The 21459-nt window shown below is 48.9% G+C and overlaps 1 protein-coding gene across 1 annotated transcript in view; it reads left to right on the top strand.

Annotated features, from left to right (window-relative positions):
* Positions 1-21459, top strand: part of SUPT6H (SPT6 homolog, histone chaperone and transcription elongation factor) — a 26161-nt gene extending 4702 nt beyond the window's left edge. Inside the window, exons 3-37 of the mRNA XM_080357237.1 lie at positions 373-531; positions 692-762; positions 859-1054; positions 1526-1610; positions 1999-2272; positions 2688-2789; positions 3289-3405; positions 3903-3992; positions 4154-4296; positions 4562-4713; positions 5232-5330; positions 5465-5594; positions 5700-5850; positions 6235-6389; positions 6989-7184; positions 7513-7652; positions 7731-7848; positions 8478-8554; positions 8729-8864; positions 9279-9416; positions 9742-9909; positions 10441-10568; positions 11303-11510; positions 11724-11871; positions 12136-12278; positions 13046-13186; positions 14267-14462; positions 14595-14833; positions 15105-15218; positions 15707-15831; positions 16284-16396; positions 16725-16802; positions 16891-17057; positions 18407-18582; positions 19455-21459. Of these exons, the coding sequence (XP_080213363.1) occupies positions 373-531; positions 692-762; positions 859-1054; positions 1526-1610; positions 1999-2272; positions 2688-2789; positions 3289-3405; positions 3903-3992; positions 4154-4296; positions 4562-4713; positions 5232-5330; positions 5465-5594; positions 5700-5850; positions 6235-6389; positions 6989-7184; positions 7513-7652; positions 7731-7848; positions 8478-8554; positions 8729-8864; positions 9279-9416; positions 9742-9909; positions 10441-10568; positions 11303-11510; positions 11724-11871; positions 12136-12278; positions 13046-13186; positions 14267-14462; positions 14595-14833; positions 15105-15218; positions 15707-15831; positions 16284-16396; positions 16725-16802; positions 16891-17057; positions 18407-18582; positions 19455-19641 (5060 nt within the window). The 3' untranslated portion in view covers positions 19642-21459. The remainder of the gene's footprint in view (positions 1-372; positions 532-691; positions 763-858; positions 1055-1525; positions 1611-1998; positions 2273-2687; positions 2790-3288; positions 3406-3902; positions 3993-4153; positions 4297-4561; positions 4714-5231; positions 5331-5464; positions 5595-5699; positions 5851-6234; positions 6390-6988; positions 7185-7512; positions 7653-7730; positions 7849-8477; positions 8555-8728; positions 8865-9278; positions 9417-9741; positions 9910-10440; positions 10569-11302; positions 11511-11723; positions 11872-12135; positions 12279-13045; positions 13187-14266; positions 14463-14594; positions 14834-15104; positions 15219-15706; positions 15832-16283; positions 16397-16724; positions 16803-16890; positions 17058-18406; positions 18583-19454) is intronic.

Raw genomic sequence — 21459 nt, 5'->3', positions numbered from 1 at the left:
TGGCCATCTGTACTCAATAATCTCAGCTGTTTAAGTGCTTCCCTTCCTCAAAGTGCTTACATGGTTTTTATATTTGGCAATAGAAAATACACTGCTTCACCCCCCTGGGACCTGCAGTCACATAATTTGACAGTAAACAGTAAAAGCAGAGGAATTCTCCCAGTGTGACCACTCCACCTGTTCCCTCTGCAGAGGGAGCATGAGCCAAGAAGTGGGATTCTGGCATGAACAGCTGGCTGGGTTCTGTGTCAGTAAAAGTGCTCAGTGAAAACACTCTGCCTGAATAGTGTGAAGGAAGATGTTTGCACAGAGCTGAGGAGTCTCAGCAGATAACCATTGAGTACATGTCTAATGCTGGCTGCTCTCCACCAGATGAGGAAGAGGAGGAATTGAATCTCGATGACCAAGATGAGCAGGGGAACTTGAAAGGATTCATTAACGATGATGACGATGAGGAGGAGGAAGAAGAGGAAGAAGCCAGTGACTCTGGAGACTCTGAGGATGATGTTGGCCACAAAAAGAGAAAGCGCAGTAAGTTTTATGGTGATTGTTCAGAACAGGCCACAGCATAACGCTCTCACACTGCCCTGGGTGTCTGCGTGGGATGGGGGAGCTTTACCTGTCACACTGAGTGGTCCATTCCCAGATTAGTGAAGGGGGAGCGTAACTTATCGTTACTTTCTTCTCATAGCTTTTGATGACCGCCTGGAGGATGATGATTTTGACCTCATTGAAGAGAACTTGGGCGTTAAAGTCAAAAGAGTGAGTTGTGTTCCTGTGCTGTTGCTCAGGGAGGAGTTTCAGTTCTGAGTGTCTGTTTGAGGGATTCTGTGCGCTAACAAACCTGTTTACTTGCAGCAAAAATTCAGACGTGTGCGAAAAATGTCCGATGACGAGGATGATGAAGAGGAAGACTATGGGAAGGAAGAACACGAGAAGGAAGCCATTGCTGAAGAAATCTTTCAGGATGGGGAAGGCGAGGAGGGAGGAGAAGCTGTTGAAGCTCCTGTTGCTCCACCAGAAGAGGAAGAGGAGGAGGAGGAAGATGAATCGGGTGAGTATGGATTGTCAATTACATTCAAAGTTTGTCCAAGGATTAAAGCACAGATATGAAGTGAAGACTTTCTCTGAGCTAGAAGTAACCAAAGGCTGTAGCCATGTAATGGCAAAGCTCTTGTCTCATTAGTACAGTCTTTAGAATTAAATGTTTCTGGGTGGCAGGTTTAGTTTGCCTGTCTGAACCGCTTTGTCCAAAGCACATGACGTGCTTAGGTGTTGAACGTCTCCTCTAAGCTGCCTCCAAAATGGAAATGCTTCAAAAGAAGGAACTCAAAGCACTGTTTAGTACCTAGGAATGTCTGAGGTCGGTGTAGGAGATGCTGTGGGCAGCTGGGCAGATCAACAGCCAGTGGCAGCCTAAGCCTGTAGTGGAGGATCACAGCTGCAATGGCTCAGCTGAGCTTTGTCAGAGTTACCTGTTGAATATGCAAATGTCCTGACCACTAAATTGCTTCTCAATGTTCAGACATCGATGACTTCATTGTGGATGATGATGGACAACCTCTGAAGAAGCCAAAATGGCGAAAGAAGCTCCCTGGATACACAGATGCGTAAGTATTGATTGGAAATTGGCCTGGAGCCTCAAAACCAGTGCTCAGCTGACTTGATTCTTGCATCTGTAGAGTGATTCAGCTTGTGGTTGGATACCACAGCTCTCTTTCCCCAAAGGAACCTGGTAAATTTAAACATGGAGCTTTTAGTGGAATTTCTTAAATGTCTGACTCCTTCTATTCTCGCCTGTTTTTTTCACAGGGATACCAAAAACTGTCCCTTAAGAGAAGTATTTGCATGTCAAGCTCAGAGTTGTGTACCTATCCATGATTTTTTAGCCTAGGTGAAAAATAAAGCTGAGATATAGGTGCTCTGGACACTTCTCTGTGGCTAGAAAGATGTTTTGTGATGGCACCATGGGGCTGAACAATAGTTTTTGCCTTGCAGTGCTTTGCAGGAAGCCCAGGAAATCTTCGGTGTGGACTTTGACTATGATGAGTTTGAGAAGTACAATGAGTACGATGAGGAGATGGAGGAGGAATATGAGTACGAGGATGAAGAAGCCGAAGGCGAGACCCGTGTACGACCCAAAAAGACTGCCAAGAAGCGCGTCAGTCGGCGTAGCATCTTTGAGATGTACGAACCCAGTGAGCTGGAGAGCAGTCACCTAACGGACCAGGACAACGAGATCCGCATGACGGACATGCCTGAGAGGTTCCAGGTGAGGAAAGAGGGTGCCAGTCTGCAGGCAGAAAACATTTTGGCTCCCAGCGAGCACAACAGGCCTGGGAGCTGCAGACCAGCTGGCTGGATTTTGGCATTTCTTTTCCCTCTTGGAAAATCCCGCCTTTCAAAGGCATAGACTGAAACTCCACCTGCAAACATAACACTGTGAGCTGTTGTAGCCGTGTAAGCCCGGTTTTGGCACTGGTCACAATTTCTCTTTGGCCACTGGGTGCCAGTGTTGCACTCCTGGGAGTGGTGCAGGGCTTGTGCTCTCCTGTGGGTGTGGGAGGTACTGAGACCTCATAGGCAACCTGCAGCTCAAAACGATAATTTCCATGCTTCTGGAAATTATTCCAGAAGCGGGGCCTGATGTTGCACATGCCTCTGCTCATCCTGTTGTCTTCTCACAGCTGCGATCCATCCCAGTGAAGAATGCTGAAGATGATGAGCTGGAGGAAGAAGCTGACTGGATTTACAGAAACGCATTTGCGACACCCACCATCTCCTTGCAGGTAAAGGACTACACCTGGGACTTCTGTCCTAAGAGGACTTGAAAGTGATGGAGGTTTCCAGCCCGTAGACATTGTTCCAGGAGTCTGCTCCAGGAATCTCCTCCTTGTTCCAGGAATGTGTGCCCACTTTCTGGTTTTCTGGTTTTGAGCACGTCAGTTGACATGCAAATATAATCAGTTTTGCATCCATAAAACAGGACAAAAAGGAATGTAGAGAACTTGAAAGAATGATTGAGAGATCTCTGAGCCACTGTGCACTGAGGGCTAAACTAGTATTAGCCACAATCTGCTTTTAACCATCAGTTACATTGGCCAGATCATGGTTCTCCATTTTCCTTTAAGCTGGTCAGGCCTACGATGCTTTTCTGTGGTCCAAAATCAGAGAGTGTAGTTAAACCTGCATTACCAGCTACCAAAAGCACCACTGTTTTCCAGCCTTTGCTAGTATTTTGGGGGCCAGCTCAGGAATACGATCAACACGATGTATTTCTTCTTTTAGGAAAGTTCTGACTACCTTGACCGTGGACAAGCCAGCAGCAGCTTCAGCCGCAAGGGGCCCAGCACCATCCAGAAGATTAAAGAAGCTCTGAATTTCATGAGAAACCAACATTTTGAGGTAATTCGCAACTCGGCTTCTTTACCAGGATAAGGCCTATGTTTCTGTTCCCCCATCCTGACAGGATTAGCAGAGGGGCTGCTGGAAGCACTTAGAGCAGCAAACTAGAAGAGGCTGAGATACCATACCTGGTTGTCTCCCCTGTGACAAAACGGTGCTTCATTGGAAAGCGCAGCTTGTCTTGTGTGAGCTGTGGCAATGCACGTATTTTAAGATCCATTTGATGAGGCTGATATTGTCGTATTTCCCTTGGTCCTCGACAAATTGATGCTAAATGAGGTGCAGGAATTTCAGAGTCTCCTCAGCCTTGCTTGGTCCATTCAGCCTATTCCCTGAGGTGTTACCTGAATGTTGCAGGAGCTTCTAGGTGTATGTGGTGTATTCTTTGGTGGGACAGCTGGTTCTCCCACGTGGAACAGGAGCATTCTCTGAACTCCTGGCTGCCAGGAACAGCCCAGTCTCCTTCACGGTGGTGATGAGTCTCATTTCTGACCCAGGTCCCATTCATCGCCTTCTACAGAAAGGAGTATGTGGAGCCAGAGCTGCACATCAACGATCTGTGGAGGGTCTGGCAGTGGGATGAGAAGGTGAGGAATGTTTCCAAGCTTGGCTGTGGATGAAGATTTTGGTAATTATTTTTATATGACAAATATCCAAAGATCCTGGGAGCCTGTGTTTGGGAAGGGAGGAGACCGAGGTGACACACCGCTATGGTGCATGTGACGGGAAGTCTTTGTTCTCATATTAGTGGACCCAGCTGAAGATCCGCAAGCAGAACTTGACACGTCTGTTTGAGAAGATGCAGGCCTATCAGTACGAACAAATCTCTGCTGACCCAGACAAGCCCTTGGCCGATGGAATAAGGGCCCTTGATACTACTGACATGGAGAGGTACGGCACTATGGCTTTCTTATATTAATTCCAAAACAACTTAAAATGTGCATTAACTTGCCCAAATAGCACAGAATCTCTGGCCGCTGCAGCCCATTGACTTTAGCCTCCCTACAAAGCCATTAATGAGAAATATTTAAAACTCTTTTGGAAGATGAGCCCAAGCGTTCCCTCTGCCTGGTCTATACCAGAGCCAGTTCCCCAAGTGCTCTGACTGTGGTTGAGCTGCAGGCAGGGTGTAACGTGCTGGCTTTGCGTGCCGTAGGCTGAAGGACGTGCAGTCCACGGACGAGCTGAAGGATGTGTATAATCACTTTCTGCTGTACTATGGGCGAGACATCCCCAAGATGCAGAATGCTGCCAAGGCTGCTCGAAAGAAGCAAAAGCGCATCCGAGAGGATGGCGAAGAGGAGGAAGGTTTGTCTCCAAACTTTATAGACTCCTAATTGTGGGCTGTTTGAAAATCCTGGTTCAAAAGAGTAGTAAGGAAGTTTGTTGCAAAGCCCATTTGTTTGCAGAGAGCATCTCTACTGTTTGCTTCTATCTCAAGTTAGTCTCAGCTCTTCCAGGCATTGCTGAAAATGTTTGAAGTTTGTCACACAAGATGCTGCTTTTCTGATGGACTGAATGCCATCCCTCATGGCAGAGGCCAAAGCAAGGATCAGCCACCTTGATGTGTGCTTTAATGCGCAACTCAGAGATACTGCTATTAAAACTGCAAAAGAATGAAACTGAGGAGAAGATAACATTTTCAGGGTGTTTTTCTAACCCTGGATAGTTTTAAGGCTACTGTGACCTTTGAGGTGTGTTTGTGGAATTTAAGGGCTCTTTTGCACGATGTAGGTTGTGTTTGATCCCTTCGCTGTGCTCTTAACAGCCTGCAGCTGTCTGGATGCCTCTGTAAAGAGTCCTCGCTAAACATATCCTTCCCGTAGGTGAAGGGGAGGATGCAGAAGATGATGAGCAGAAAGGGCCGGAGCTGAAGCAGGCGTCCCGTCGGGATATGTACACCATCTGCCAGACAGCTGGGCTGGGTAGGGACTGTGTTCTGTCATGCTGAGCTTGCCATGGCCTAGCTCACCTGTAGAAGGACAACTGGTAGTTTCACTTAGTATAAGCTGCAGTACCCTTGTCCTCATTATTTTTGTGTTTTGTTTTGTTTTCCTAGATGGCCTGGCTAAGAAATTTGGTCTGACACCTGAGCAGTTTGGAGAGAATCTCCGAGACAGTTACCAGCGTCATGAGACAGAGCAGTTCCCTGCAGAGCCCCTGGAGCTGGCCAAGGATTATGTGTGTAGGTCAGTGGCGGGAGAACTGCGTTGATGTTGTGTAGATGTGACACAGAGGAGGGCATCTGGGGACATTCTCAAGTCCTAAACCTTCACATTGCCTTTTTGCTTTAGTCAATTCCCAAGCCCTGAAGCAGTGCTGGAAGGAGCCCGGTACATGGTGGCTTTGCAAATAGCCAGGGAGCCTTTGGTCAGACAGGTCCTGAGACAGACTTTCCAAGAAAGAGCTAAAATCAACATTTCACCAACCAAAAAGGGGAAGAAGGTAAGGAAGGGAGCTCTGACTCTGTGGGTCAGTTCAGGGAAGGATCTAAATAACATACAGATGCTCATTTTTGCATCTGAAAACTTCTCCCACGTCAGTGGCAACTCTGAATAAATCTTAGAGCAGCATGTGAGCTGGGCTGTTGTAGAGGCCAGCTCAGCAGCATGCTGTGTTTTGAGATGTTGCTTTGAATTATTGGAACACACTCTTTTTCTCTGGGACTGGGAACGAATTCCACTGTGTCCTGCTGGGGAGGGAAATGCAGGCTGGCAGGCATAGGGGTGAGGGGGTATTGAATGAAAACCATTGTCTGCTACAGTCTACAGAAGGGTCTTTCTTCACAAATGCCCTGCGTGCATGGTGACTGTCTCTCCTCTCTCCCAGGATGTTGATGAAGCCCACTATGCCTATTCCTTTAAATACTTGAAGAACAAGCCTGTGAAGGAGCTGCGAGATGACCAGTTCCTGAAAATGAGCCTGGCAGAGGACGAGGGACTGCTGACCATAGATATCAGCATTGACATGAAAGGAGTGGAGGGGTGAGTCCTCACTGGCTGTGCCATCCGTGCATTGGCAGAGCTCGTTCATTCAGTGCTGCTGTGTTGCTAGAGCTCCTCTGTAACCCAGACTGCTCCTGGAAATCATGGCCTTGTGGTTTCCTGCCCCTTATAGCCAAGCAGTCTCTCAGAGTCTTGCTCTTTTCTTCAATGTAATGAAAACTTTAGCAGATATCTGGCTTATTCATTTGAAGGCAAACTCTGAAGACTTTAGGATTTTTGTGAAAGATGATGCTTGTTTCCCAGCCACCCTCACTGTTTGGCTCCTTGAGTCCTTCCCTGCACACCCGAGTAGCCATGCTGTGCAGTGTGGGTGCGCTGGCCTGGCTGTGGACTGCCCCATGTTGCACTGATCAGGCCTCTCTGTGCTGCCAGCATGGCGTTCAGCTGTGATCTCTGTAGCAGCAGAGCTTTGGCAGCTAAAGGAGTGTTTGAAGGGAGGATTGGCTCATCCCTACATTTTCTAGGCAGCTCACTGAATCTGCAGTACTGCTATTACATCTCTGGGCAGGAATCACCAGCGATGGTGCCAATGCAGGTGTTTGGAGCCCTTCTGTATCTCCACCTCTCATTTCTTGCAGTTACGGTAGTGACCAGACGTACTTTGATGAAATCAAACAGTTCTATTATCGGGATGAGTTCAGCCACCAGGTGCAAGAGTGGAACCGGCAGCGTACGATGGCCATTGAGCGCTCCCTCAACCAGTTCCTCTATGTGCAGATGGCTAAAGAGTTGAAGAACAAGCTGTTGGTGGAGGCCAAGGAGTACGTCCTCAAGGTGAGAAGGGAGACAGGTGGGTTTGAGTCAGAGTTGGGTTACAGATGCTAACAGACCTGCAGCGTGCTGCAGATTGCTGCTGACGGGCCGTACGCAGGCTCTTGGGAAGGAGGAGGAAGCAGCAGGGGTCTGAGTCTGATTCTTTCCCAAGGATGGAGAAAAAAGCAGATATCTTGGTGGGAGGGAGAAGAGCTGGTCCCAATGTCCCAGTCCTGGCAGAATAGACTGTCTTGCTGCTTTGAGCAGTCCATGACTTTCCTTCTGGAGAAGGGCCATGCCAAAGCACCTGCAGTGGATTTTCTCACTCTCCCCTTCTCTGTTCTACCAGGCTTGCAGTCGGAAACTGTACAACTGGCTCAAAGTAGCTTCGTACCGTCCCGATCAGCAAGTGGAGGAAGATGATGATTTCATGGATGAAAACCAAGGGAAGGGGATTCGAGTACTAGGCATTGCGTTTTCTTCAGCCAGGTAGGAGGAAAGGAGTTTCCTCTGGATCCATGTACAGGTTTATCAATCCTCCGTGTCTGAGTGATCTCTGTTTTGCAGGGACCACCCCGTGTTTTGTGCCCTTGTTAATGGAGAGGGTGAGGTTACAGACTTCCTCCGGCTGCCACATTTCACAAAGAGAAGGAACGCCTGGCGTGAGGAAGAGAGGGAAAAGAAGGTGAGACTTGGTGTGGCTGTTGTCAAGATGAATGTCTGCATGTCACTTTTGGTACCATGTGATCTACTGTGGGCTGGAGAAGAATAGTCAGTTTGAAGACAGCTCAGGCCTTGTCACTCTTGCTTGCAAAAATACTGCCTTTTCCCCACCCTGTGATTATTCTGGTAGAACAGTTGCTTTCAGTTGCCTTCCAATTAATCTCTTTTGCTCCTCTGCAGGGAGTGGCAGAGCCTGGTCATTCCCAGATTCTACTGGTTGGGAGTTTGTGGGCTTCTGTGTTCCCAGCTACAGAAATCTCCCGTTTCCATGATCACATTGTAACAGTGAGAAGCTGTGGGATCTGCTGGGGCTTGGGTCAGGCTTTTGACTTCCACTCCTTACTTGCATTGATTTTCTGTAACAATAGAGTGTAATGCCATGAGTCTTTCCTCTGCAGAGCTTTCCTGTTTGTCCTTACAGTGGTCAGAGCTGCAAGGCCAGCCAGTGGAAAAGGCATTTAGCCATGGTCATGTCATGGTGGCAGTGGGGGAGGATTTGCCCTGTGAAATAGGAACCGAGGACTGGTAGCTAGCTCAGTACAGAAACTCTCTAGCTTTTCCATTACGACCTGTCTGAACTTTCCTTTCCAGGCCCAGGATATTGAAACCTTGAAAAAATTCCTCCTGAACAAGAAGCCTCACGTGGTGACAATTGCAGGCGAGAACAGGTCAGCTGGTGTTTCTTCCACTTCCCAGTTTCTTTGCCATCCTTTCCTCTTGCCTGTCTACATTTCACTGTTTCTGTCCGTGGTGTGAGGTAACTCACTGGGGTTATGTCCCTGAGTGATTCCAGGACCCAGCTTTGTGCTGTCCCCTCAATCCCTTTGGCTGTTTCTCCCTAGGGATGCTCAGATGCTGATGGAGGATGTAAAGAGAATTGTTCACGAGCTGGATCAAGGGCAGCAGCTGTCCTCTATTGGCGTGGAGCTGGTGGACAATGAGCTGGCCATCCTCTACATGAACAGCAAGAAGTCTGAGGTGAACCTTCTGTTATTCCACCTGTCCCTTAGTCTGTCACTCATTTGTGCTGTCTCATCCTCCATTTGCCTTGTATCATTCGCTGCCTCATGTGATCCATCTAGACAGTGACGTACTGGTCATTGGATCAAGGCAAAACATTTTACTTGGGCTTCCCTGCAGAGATCAGTGCCAGCAGATGTACAAATTTAATATTAATGTAGTCTAAAATGTATCTTGCTCAACTGAGTGGATGGAGTTGTTCTATTCCTGTTTGCAGCAGAGTTCCTGGGAGCCTTTGACCTCAGCTTTCTTTACTCTGAGCACCAAATGCTTCTCTTGTTCTATTCTCTATCTGATGTGTCTTTGCTTACTTGTGCTATAAAGTGTGAAAACACCAACGAGGGTTTTCCATGATTCTTTGGCCTGTTGCAGAATGAATTCCGGGATTACCCACCACTGCTGCGTCAAGCCGTCTCCCTTGCTCGCCGCATTCAGGACCCCCTCATAGAGTTTGCCCAGGTCTGCAGCTCTGATGAGGATATTCTCTGCCTGAAACTCCACCCTCTGCAGGTAACTTTTCCTTGTGAGATCCTTGGGCAAGGAAGAAATTTCTCTGCAAATGAAAGTAGCCTAGAAGGCTTGGGACAGTTTGTTGTCAAGTAAAAGTATTCCAAATTGAACTGGTGCAAGTTCTGCCTGTTCTATGCCATATTTGGGATACAGCACCTTTTTTTTTCGCCTCCTTTGGTTCATCTGCCTCCTGCCTTTAGGCTGTTCTTGGGGCTGAGGTGCAGTACAGCTCCTGAAAGCCAGTCTGTTGTGTTAGGCTTAGCTTGCTTATGGCAGAGCGTCGCATGCGTCTCTGTGCAAGCCTAAAGCCTCTCCTTTCTGCCAGGAACACGTGGTGAAGGAGGAACTGCTGAATGCCCTCTACTGCGAATTCATAAACCGTGTGAACGAGGTGGGAGTGGATGTTAATCGGGCAATTGCTCACCCTCACAGCCAGGCTTTGCTGCAGTACGTGTGTGGCCTGGGACCACGCAAAGGCACTCACCTGCTAAAGGTAAGGCAGCTTCTGTCCCTGCCTACAAAACCAAAAAACATCACCAATAATGTGTGAGTTGGCCTGGTGACAGTGCTATTACGGGCTGAGTCAGGATCCCGTGTGCCAGATACAGCTGACAGCTCCATTGATGTGTGTTTTAGTACGTGTTACCTCGCTGCGCCTGACCCCAAAGCTCTGCTTGGACTTATGTCCTTGATAGACCCGTGCAACTCAGCAAATGCATCAATCCCAGTGAGCTCCTGAACCCACGGGAACGGATGCACTCTTACAGCATCAAGATGCCTCCATACTGTAGAAAACACAAGGCAGAAAGCCAACACTTTTCCTGAGAGTTGGAGCTGTTCCAAATGGAGTCACCCCCTTTCATACAATGTTGAGACACAGGCAGGGAGCAACAATTTCTGAGCTGTGATGGGCTTGATTATGTCAGATGTTTTAACACTGTGGTGTCTGGTGTGAATCCTCTGCTTTTCCCAGAGAACCCTTCTGTTCGAATAGCAAAGTTGATACGATTACATCTCTCTCCAGATCTTAAAACAGAACAACACACGTCTGGAGAACAGGACCCAGCTGGTTACGATGTGTCACATGGGACCCAAGGTGTTTATCAACTGTGCTGGCTTCATCAAAATCGACACGGCGTCGCTGGGCGATAGGTGGGTATTCGGGGCATTCAATGTTGTAAGGGGTATGGAATTAGTGTGAGCGACAGGCTAAAGCAATCTTGTTCCATGAAATCCATGTTCCCAGGAATTTCTGTGTGGCCCCTCTGGTCTCTGGCCAAGTTCAGGTATTGCTGCTTATTAATCCGATTCTTAAGGGCAGCTAAACTCGCATAGCAGTGTGAGATGCTGAACATTAATTATATAGCATGCTATGGTTTGAAAGACCCTTTGTGGTCAAGAGGAACTAAACTAAAACCAGTTGTGCCCTAACATTGTCGCCATATATGTCCGTCAGTAAACTGTATGCACTTTTAGTTTCTGCCTAGTCCTGTCATCAGTGTTTTATTTGTCTGAAGTTTCAAACTTGAAGCATAACTTGGCAATTTAGCTTCCTCTTAAACTAGTAGCAATACTGGGAAGTTTGTAGAGCAGCTATAGCACACAGTGATGAAATCTAGATAGCACCCAAAATGCCCGGTTGTATCTTTGCAGTACAGGAGCTGCAGGTTGGAATTTGTCTTATCTTGCCTTGGCTCCTGTTGATTTAGCAATGAAGGATTTGTTGTGTCCTTTTCAGAGCAGTTTGTTCCACTGAGGGCAGCAGTGGCAAAGCAGCCACACAGCCTGTAGTGATGCTCAACGGTGTGATTTGCTATTGAGCTGAAGGAGGTGACTCTGGAACTCTGCAGAGTTCTTATCTAAACATTGCTTTGGTTTTATTTCAGTACCGATTCCTACATCGAAGTCCTAGATGGGTCTAGAGTCCATCCTGAAACCTACGAATGGGCAAGAAAAATGGCAGTGGATGCCTTAGAGTACGACGAGTCAGCAGAAGACGCTAATCCTGCAGGAGCTCTAGAGGAGATCTTAGAAAACCCTGAGCGGCTGAAAGACCTGGATCTCGATGCCTTTGCTGAAGAACTAGAAAGACAGGTGTGCTGGGGGCTCCTGGTGCTGAGCAACAGAGGGAAAGCTCTGCTGTCCTGTTTCTTAAGTTTTATAGCTGTTTGATGGTACCCTGTGCATTCCTCTTTTTTGAAATTTGCTGTTAGATGAGTTCCTTGAGTTCTTTCATAACTTACACTGGATTCCCTATTTACCTCCTTCCTGCTGCTAATGGTTTTATAACCTTTGAATACCACACAGGGCTATGGTGACAAGCACATCACTTTATATGACATTCGAGCTGAACTGAGCTGCAGGTACAAGGACCTGAGAACTCCATACCGTTCTCCAAACACAGAAGAGGTCTTCAACATGCTGACCAAAGAAACCCCGGAGACTTTTTATATAGGTACATGCCTGTTAACCAAGAGAGCTCTGATGGTTTCTGTCATCCTAAGTTGACTTAGGATGTGTAGAGGTCGAGCAGAAGGATCTTGGTGAGGGTGATATTGGGACAGTGCTGTGGTTGCATCTACACAAAGCAGCTTCTCAAGTATCTGGGTAATCTCCTAACACCTTCGTGCACAGTTGCCTTAGATGGAGGGAGCTGCCCAGCCCTGCAGTTGCCTTTCAGTTTTTCATTCCTTCCTTCTCCTCTCCCATCACGTCGCAGGTAAAATGATCATCTGCAATGTGACCGGGATAGCCCACAGGCGTCCACAGGGAGAAAGCTACGACCAGGCGATACGGAACGATGAAACTGGCCTTTGGCAGTGTCCTTTCTGTCAGCAGGATAACTTCCCAGAGCTCAGCGAGGTGCGACTGCTTCTTCTTTGTCAGGAGTCTGCTGTCGGCAGGCTTGGGCATTTGTAGGGTTCTTGAAGACAAGTATCAGAGTCAAGATTGTGGCTGCAGTACCCAGGATGCTGACCTGAATGTGTGGCCTTTGGCTGCCAATATAATCTGTTCCAGCTTTGACTAATTGCTTCAGTATAGGTTTGACAGATCCTTTTTTGGCAACATTGTGGATTTGAGCAAACTGGGCTAAGCGTGCAATGGACCTGGGGCTAAGCCAACCAGTTTGTTGCAAATACATAAAGCAGGCTTGTTTGCTTGTTTGTGATCTAGGATTGTGTTTTACACAGAGAAACTGCCTGTGACACTGAGAACAGAAGGTTGTTCTGCCACCTTCTCAATTTTAAGAACTTATCTGGACTCCCTGCTGCTTAATGCAGCTGTACTTTACGTCTCTTCTAAACATTACTGAATTCCAGCCTTCATAATCCGTGACTTTAAAACCCTATAGCATTTCATTAGAAACCAGCCCGAGCTGCAAGATTGTGTTCAGGGTCTGAAAATGTTCTGACCTTCCTGGTTGCAAAGCCCCATAAGCTGAGCAGAACCAAAGTAGGAAGACTGAGTTCCTGGGCAGCATTCACTGAGGTTCTCTATCCCCTGCCCTTCCACAGGTCTCTGCTGGCTGAAAAAGTTTTGCCAAGACAGTTTTTAGACCTGTTTGAGTGTGAACTGCTGGGGCTATTGTGTTTCCATGCTGAATGACTTTTACTTTTGTCTTGCTCAAGGTTTGGAACCACTTTGACAGCGGTTCCTGCCCGGGTCAGGCCATTGGAGTGAAGACACGTCTGGATAATGGTGTCGCTGGCTTCATTCCAACAAAATTTCTCAGTGATAAGGTGGTCAAGCGGCCAGAAGAAAGGGTGAAGGTAAGAAAGCAGTGGATTTTCACATATCCAGCAAGAACTGGAAGAGCCCGGAGCCAATACCAAAAATTCAGAGTTTGATTGATACCATTGTTCCCTAAATGACTTTTCAAACCTTATTTTCATTTAAGGACCTTAAAGCAGCAGCAAGTTCAAGTTCTGGTTAGTGTCCTCCTCCCACAGTGCAAATCTCTCTTGACAGCTGGTGAGAACCATGTTAATCAGTTAACATGTTGCACTGCGGGAGGATTTATTATAGTCTGGCTAAAGTCTGGGTTTAGGAGACCAGAAGGCATTCTAATGCGGTGCTGCCCTTTGTTTCTGGCTTTCTAAAGAGTTCACAGAAGTGCTGTCAAATATGCAAGGGTCACTTTCTGTCTCTCATAGCTTTTTCTGCTGTCTCCATTCATTTATGGAGGTCATCAGTTACTGGTCTTGCTCAGGACAGGGATGGGGGTTCTGAAAGAAACAGAATCACATATTTTTATCACATGATAAAATAGAGGTTTAACATCTCTGCTGTCCTTTGGAATCCCCCTGACAGTCCGTACAGGTGATGGATAATCCTGTAAGCTCAGAGGTCTCTTAGCAGTTCTTTAAAGAGCCATTATTAATTAACTTTAGCACGGTTAACTGGACTAAGACATTGCAGTCTTTGTGGTGGTATTTTCCCATTTAAGTAGAGAATTCCTTTGGGTGTCTTCCACTCTGTTTCTGAACAGATTTAACTGCTTTCTTGCACATCATGAAGTCTAGTTTTGTTGCACAGATACCTAAAATAGTAAACTTTAGTCATCCTTTACCTCTAGGCATGCAGTTTTCTGTGACATATGGGGCATAGGTAGTAAACATACTGGAGAACTGCCCATTTTTCTTTTATCTCTTTCGATTCTTGTCATCTTGGGGATCACTTGATTTTTAGTTTGTATGGAAGGGTCACTTTTAAGGTTGTACTGGTCTGATGTGGGGGAGGTTTGTACCTCCTGATTGGCAGTGTGACCCCACACAGATCATTCTGCAGAACAGGGAGGCCGGTGTACCTGCCAGACTTGCTGATCAGCTCTGCCTGCCCCTCTGCTGTAGGTGGGAATGACCGTTCACTGCCGGATTATGAAGATTGACATCGAGAAGTTCAGTGCAGACCTGACCTGCAGGACCTCAGACCTGATGGATAAGAACAATGAGTGGAAACTGCCTAAAGACACCTACTACGATTTTGACTCTGAGGCAGCAGATCACAAACAGGAAGAAGACATGAAAAGAAAGCAGCAGCGGACAAGTGAGTCTGATTTTTCTCTCTCTTGTAATGCCAGTCTTCCCAGGGCACTTCAGGAGAATAAGCGCAATTAGGCATATACTTGGAATAAAGCAGTTCCTCTTGGAAGCCTAAACACTCCACTTTGTCCCCTAGCATACATCAAGAGAGTAATTGCTCACCCATCATTCCACAACATTAGCTTCAAGCAAGCTGAGAAGATGATGGAGACCATGGACCAAGGGGATGTGATTATTCGGCCAAGTAGCAAAGGGGAAAACCACCTGACTGTCACCTGGAAGGTGAACGATGGCATTTACCAGCACGTGGATGTCCGAGAAGAGGGCAAGGAGAATGCCTTCAGCCTGGGCTCCACGCTTTGGATTAACACAGAGGTAGGAGCCCCGCAGAATGTGCTTGGGAAGGAGAATTACCTATTTGGCAGGGACAGACTGGCACAGCCTTTCCATCCTTGCAGCTGCTTTCAGGCTGTTGGAGAGTAATTCCTATTGCAGTTCTCCAGATCCTTAGACAATACACTCATCTCTCTTTTATTCTTAAAGCATCCAGCCTTTCTGTGCAGAATATATGGCTGAGAGCTGCATACTAGAATGAGAGTTCCTTGTCATGCACCCTAAATACCTCTTTACATGTGTTTGTTCAAAGGAGTTTGAAGACCTGGATGAAATTGTTGCTCGCTATGTCCAGCCAATGGCTTCTTTTGCCAGGGACCTGTTGAATCACAAATACTATCAGGACTGCAACGGTGGAGACAAGAAGGTGAGCCCGTCCCAGGCTGTGGTGGCTTGTGTGTGAAATATAGGAGTGTTATCTGAATTTATTTTTCTCAGCACAGTTCTTAGTGTTTGAGTCTGGCATGAACTGCTGCTGGACTGAGCTCTCTCATTTTCCTTTTATTGCTTGGGGCTTAGCAGTCTCTTCCCAACTGTAGGTTTTAGGCGAATTCTGTCTGGGAACAGTGGAGTTAGGACTGCAATGGGAGTGTAGTGTGCTACAGCGTGCCAGAGCAGCAAATTGCCTTGGCAGCAAATATCACTGAGAGTATTGGCTTTCTGTGACCTGGTGACATTTGTGCACCAATGCTGCACAGAAACAAGGCCATTGGTGTGGAGCTTGTTGGATTGCTGGCCTCAGGGATGGGGGAAAAAAGGGCTGGCCACAGCTTGGAGAGAGATATCTGTGGGCTCTGTGTGTTGCTAAAAATGCAGGCTCTTCTTGAGCATTTCTATTCCTCTCTCTCTAATTAGAAGCTGGAAGAGTTACTGATAAAGACCAAGAAAGAGAAGCCAACATTTATTCCCTACTTTATCAGTGCCTGTAAAGATCTACCTGGCAAATTCCTCTTGGGATATCAGCCTCGAGGCAAACCAAGGTAAGTGAGAGGCGAGCACAGCAGCTGCAGTACTGCCAGTGCCACACCTCAGCTTATTGCAGCCAGTTTCTCTTCCAGCTCTGTCAGTCACGCCTCCCCTTACGCAGGGTTTGGCCTCTTGACGGTAGAGGATCCATGTCGAGCAGTAAATCTCGACCAGGAGACCCCCACGCTTCTAACCAGCTGGCTGCAACAAGCAGTACTGCCCTTGGAGGGCGGGCACTGGGGTGTAGGCAGTAATTGATAGATTTTGCATGGAAAGACATGGTATTTGGGTTTTGAAAACAAAATGCAAGTGGCTTGAGCAGGTCTATCTGTTTGTTATCAGTACAGCCATCGCCTGAGTTTGTAGGTCTCATCTGTTCTGAGCTGTTAGTGTGAGGGTGCTGTATGGTGGCAGGTGTGTCTCTGAAGCAGCCTGTCATCTCTTGTGCTCTCCTGCATTCTCACAGGATAGAGTACGTGACAGTGACACCAGAAGGATTCCGCTATCGGGGCCAGGTCTTCCCCACCGTGAATGGACTGTTCCGATGGTTTAAGGATCATTATCAGGACCCTGTTCCAGGTGAGCATCCCAAAAACTGAGAGCTTCGGATATTTGTTATATGTGGGAAGTTTCAGAGCAATCCTCAAGTGTTTGGCTTCTGTGGACCCGTTGAGAGCTCTTCTGAGAGATAATCTTTTAGTCAAGTGGGCCATGCAGTGAAGGCCAGGCTTGTCCCATTCCTCTGCTGTAGCCTTCCCCACCACACAACCCTCACGTACCATTTGATGGTGAAATAGCATCTTGCCAGTGCAAGTGCTGTCTGCATTTTTTCAAATCGTGAGCTTTAGGCCAACAGCAGCTCTTCTGTGAGAACTTATCCATGTCTCTTGGTTTGTCTTTTACGCAGGTATTACCCCCAGCAGTAGCAGTCGGACCAGGACTCCAGCCTCCATTAACGCTACTCCAGCTAACATTAACCTGGCAGGTCAGTGCGGGCCTTTCCCGCTTGAAATCAGGATCTGAACTCCTTCTCCAAACTCGGCTTTGTCTAACACGATGCGTCTTTCTTGCAGACCTGACCCGTGCAGTGAACGCTCTACCGCAGAACATGACCTCCCAGATGTTCAGTGCCATTGCTGCTGTGACAGGCCAAGGACAGAACCCAAATGCCACCCCTGCGCAGTGGGCGTCCAGCCAATACGGCTACGGAGGCAGCGGAGGTGGCAGCAGCGCGTATCACGTAGGTGTTGCTTAAGTTTCTGAGAGGACGTTCTGTGTGGCTTCTCCCCACTGTTAGAAGTTGTCCCAGGGTGGCCTCCGCAGGGAGCCTTTGGGGGTTACGCATTGCCTGGGATCATCCAGTCCCAGTTGTGTACCTGAATCCTGAACCAGGTTTCTTCTTGCCTCCTGTGGCTGAGGAAGCGAGGCACGTTTCAACTCAGCTCTAGGCAGAGCTGAAGCAAGAAGCAAATCGGTCTGGCCCTCAAGGAATGTGGCAGGGTGGAGAGGTGGGATCCAGCGGTGAGGGCGCACAACCTGCTGATTGTGCCCCAGAATTGGCAACGTGAGCTGCCAGTGGAAGAGATTAGCCGTGAAACTATGCGCTGAGTTTGCAGGGCTTTTCAGCTCAGCGTGCTAATCTCTGAGCGGCACCGGCAGGCGAACACCTCAGCCTGACTGAGCACCCCGAGGCTTTGCAAGGAATAAGATGGAATTGGACAGTTTTGGCTCACGCTGAAGCCTTTCCTCGTGTGCCGGTGCCAACCTCCTCCCACTCCACACTTCCAGCTCCCCAGCTGACCCCTCAGCCAAGTCCAGCTGCAGGGCTGAGGTGCCTGGGTACAAGAAATGCACCCAGTTGTTAGACCTAGTGGAGAGGTGCTGCAAGACAAGGCTTGCATGGAGGAATGATCCTCAGACCACCTTGGGAGGCTTTCGTGGAATTTGGCACAGTAAATGCCGAGCTGGGGATGGGCGGGATCTGTGGATAACCCAGTGTATTAATCATCAAGACAATCTGAAGGAGAAGGGAGTTGAACACTGGGAGGCAAAGAGACCAAGCACTCCATTGGGCAAAAAGTGAACCAGCCAGCTTGGGATGTGACAAGGAGCCGTGTCAGGAGGTGCTGTGCCCTTTCTGTGGCCCACTGGGGGGTCATCATCTGTTCCTCATGCCCAGTGCAGGACGTAATTTCTGCCAGCTTGCCCCAAGTGTCTCGCGTGCCCATCTCTCTTACAGTCCTTATCTTTTCTTGGCTTCAGCGTCTCCCCTGTCAGCCCGTGTGGGATGAAGAAGGAAGGCAGGCTGCGCTGGCCCTCCTGCCCCACTTGGCTGGGCAATTGGAGGCTCTCAGGGGGTCCTGTGCTCAGCACGGTGTTGTTCTTCCTGCCGTGCAGCCCTCTATTCCTGAGCAATGGTCCCCACGAGCCTCTCCTTGCCCAGACGTGGGGCTCCAGCAGGACTGGGACTGTAGCACGGATGTGCAGCAGCCTCCTGCGCAGGCAGGGCCATGCAGAATGTGCCAGCCCTCTACCCTGCAGCCCAACAGGGTTTGTCCTCTGTCCCCTAACAACTTCTGCTCTCTGCAGGTCTTCACGACTCCCGCACAGCAACCAGTGGCCACCCCTCTGATGACCCCCAGTTACTCCTACACTACCCCCAGCCAGCCGATTACGACGCCCCAGTATCAGCTCCAGGCCAACACGACGCCCCAGTCCTCCCAGTCGCAGCCATCATCCAGCTCCAGGCAGAGGCAGCAGCCAAAGTGAGTGGCTCTAGTGTCGGGTGCACGTGTCCATCTGTGTCCCATCTTGAGTGCTTTTGTTGATTTTTGTGGAACCGCTGTGGTGGGGTTGCCTTGCACCTTCCTGCATGGGACCTTCGGGGAGGAGGGACAGGGGATGAAGAGGTTGAGAACAGCCCTGCGGAGAAAGACATGGGGGTTACCATGAAGGAATGGTTGGACATGAGCCAGCAACGTGCGCTTGCAGCCCAAAAGGCCAGTTGTATCTTGGACTGCATCAAAAGGAGCGTAGGCAGAAGGTCAAGCGAGGGGATTCTGCCCCTCTGCTCTGCTGTGGTGAGACGCCCCTGTAGTGCTGGTCCAGCTCTGGTTCCTCAGCACAGGACACACATGGACCTGTTGGCCAGAGGACCCACAGAAATGATTCGAGGATGGAACAGCTCTGCTGAGAGGACAGGCTGAGAGAGTTGGGGGGTTCAGCTGGAGAAAAGAAGCTCCGGGGAGACCTTATTGCAGCCTTTCCATACTTAAAAGGGGCCAATAAGAAAGATAGGGACAGACTTTTTAGCAGAGCCTGTTGCTATAGGACATGGGGTGGTGGTGTTAAACTCAAGGAGAGGAGATTCAGGCCAGACATGAGGAAGAAATTTTTAACATTGAGAGTGGCGAGAGCCTGGCCCAGGTTGCCCAGAGAGATGATGGATGAACCATCACTGGAGACATCCCAGGCCACGCTGGATGGGGCTCTGAGCAACCGGAGCTGGTGAAGATGTCCCTGCTCATGGCAGGGGTGGCACTGGGGGAGCTGGGAAGGTCCCTTCAACCCAAACTGCTCTATGACTCCACAAAACTCTCCTGTTGGTGTGTCTCACCTCCTCCCCATGCCGTTGCAGGACCAACAGTCACGCTGCGATCGACTGGGGGAAGATGGCCGAGCAGTGGCTCCAGGAGAAGGAGGCTGAACGGAGGAAACAGAAGCAGAGGTTGACTCCTCGCCCGTCACCCAGCCCCATGATCGAGAGCACACCCATGTCCATCGCTGGGGATGCCACACCGCTGCTGGATGAGATGGATCGATAGGTCGTGCTGCACCTGACCTGGAGCCTCCGCGCTCTTCTCCAGGAAGGGGAATGGAGACTAACCAGTGGCAAACAACTTCCCTTCCCTTAGCCACATAACTCCTGTTTTATACCTTGTGACATGGTGGGAAATGACTCGTGGTGACGCACACCTGAGCGAACAGATAAACTTGGCAGGATTGGTCTAAATATATATACTATATATAAATATATCATAGGAAGGGACACTGCAGCGGCCTCTGCCTTTTGGGCCCTGGTTCACCGCTTTGGAAGCTCAGCAGAGTGAGGTCAAGTGAGCCTGTCCTTGTAGGTGCGCAGCACTCTGCTTTCGCCACAGAGACTGGAAAGCAAACGTAGCTGAAAGCGCAGACCGTTGGTCTGGAGTGAGCCCGTTCATTTGGATTCTTGCAAACCCTGACTGTCACCTCTCCTTGTCCTGAGCGCACAAAGCAAAGTCACGGGGGTTATGACGAGCAAACTGAAGTTCTCAAAAAGTTTCTGTTGTTGTTTGCTCCATGTTTTCTTGCGTTACAGGCTCTGCAGAGTCTGTGCCAACCCCCAGCTGTGTTGACGGGTCTAGCACAGCGGCTCTGGGACTTGGGATCTTGCCGGAGGGAAACGCACTGTCATACCAAAGGCTTGCTCTCTCCTCTGGCTTCTTTTGGAACAATATTTATTTAGTTTTGATTTATTTTTTTTAATCAGACTGCGAAGCTAAACGCCGGCCAACGGCAGCTTTTCCGAGCACAGGCCGGACACATGGGCTAAAATGCTGCAAGAGCAGCTGCTCCTGTGGTGGAGAACGCGAAAGCAGCTGGGAGTGCATGGCATCCTCCTCCATACCCACTGAACCCTGCCCGGTTGTAACCAGAGGGGTGAATAAATAGTGTTTCTACCGAACGCTAGTTGAGAGGTTTTCTGCCTGCACCCTGCGCTGCCTGCCCTCTCCTCTTAGCGATGGATTTGCTTGGAAGCAGCATTAAATGGTGAAAGTCGATGCTCCTTCTTCCTTTGTTGCTTGGAGTTGCCCTCTGTGTGCTGAAACTTTTCCGGAAAAGCTGACAAAGAATAATGTTTCATTTGGAATGTGTCGTATAGAGACAGCGCCCTGCCAGCCGGGCACCTTCCTGGAGCCTCACGTCTCTCACTGGCTGGGAGAGGTACTGGGGGGCCTGGGAGGGGACAGCGGATGGAGGTAACTTGTATCGTGTCAGAAACAGCCGCTGCAGCATTGCAGAGCGACCGCCGGTGCTGAGAGCCATTTCTGAACTGGAAAGTTCCTGCTGCACACACTTTAGCCTCTCCCGCTTTGTTAGTAGGGATTTTCTATGGAAGCAGAGTCTTTGTTCCTTCCAAGGGCTCCTGCTTTGCCTCCTCTCGCTAGGAAATGAGCACGAACAAGCAGATCTTAAGAAACAAAGATCTTTTTTTTGCATGTAAATGCTCCTGAAGAATGGCGGCGACCCGGGAGACAAAGCAAAACTGTTCCCACAGAGAAGCGCAGGTCCCGGCTTCCACGCCATCATCTCCGCAGTACTGAGGGGTAACACAGCCGTGTTCCTCCCCTGACAGCGCGCGGGCTGGAGGAGCCTTTCCGGGGCCCACGGCTGCCAGAGGTTGCAGGTGTACTAACTTTATGCTATTTTTTTATTTTATGAAACTCTGTATGACGGGAATTTGATTTGGAGCAGCTCCTTACCCAGGGCTGTGTCAGACCCATACGGGAGGGGGTTAGTTGTGCGTTGTTGGCTCCTTTTTGGCTGTCTTTGGTTTTAGTTTTCCCTTGCCATCAATAAAAATTCTACTTTTTGGGAAGCTG

This window comes from Nesoenas mayeri (genome assembly GCF_963082525.1).
Source record: "Nesoenas mayeri genome assembly, chromosome: 20".
In the NCBI taxonomy this organism is placed as follows: Eukaryota; Metazoa; Chordata; class Aves; order Columbiformes; family Columbidae; genus Nesoenas; species Nesoenas mayeri.
The sequence above is the reverse complement of the archived record's forward strand: the minus strand, read 5'-3'. Positions and strand labels throughout refer to the sequence as shown.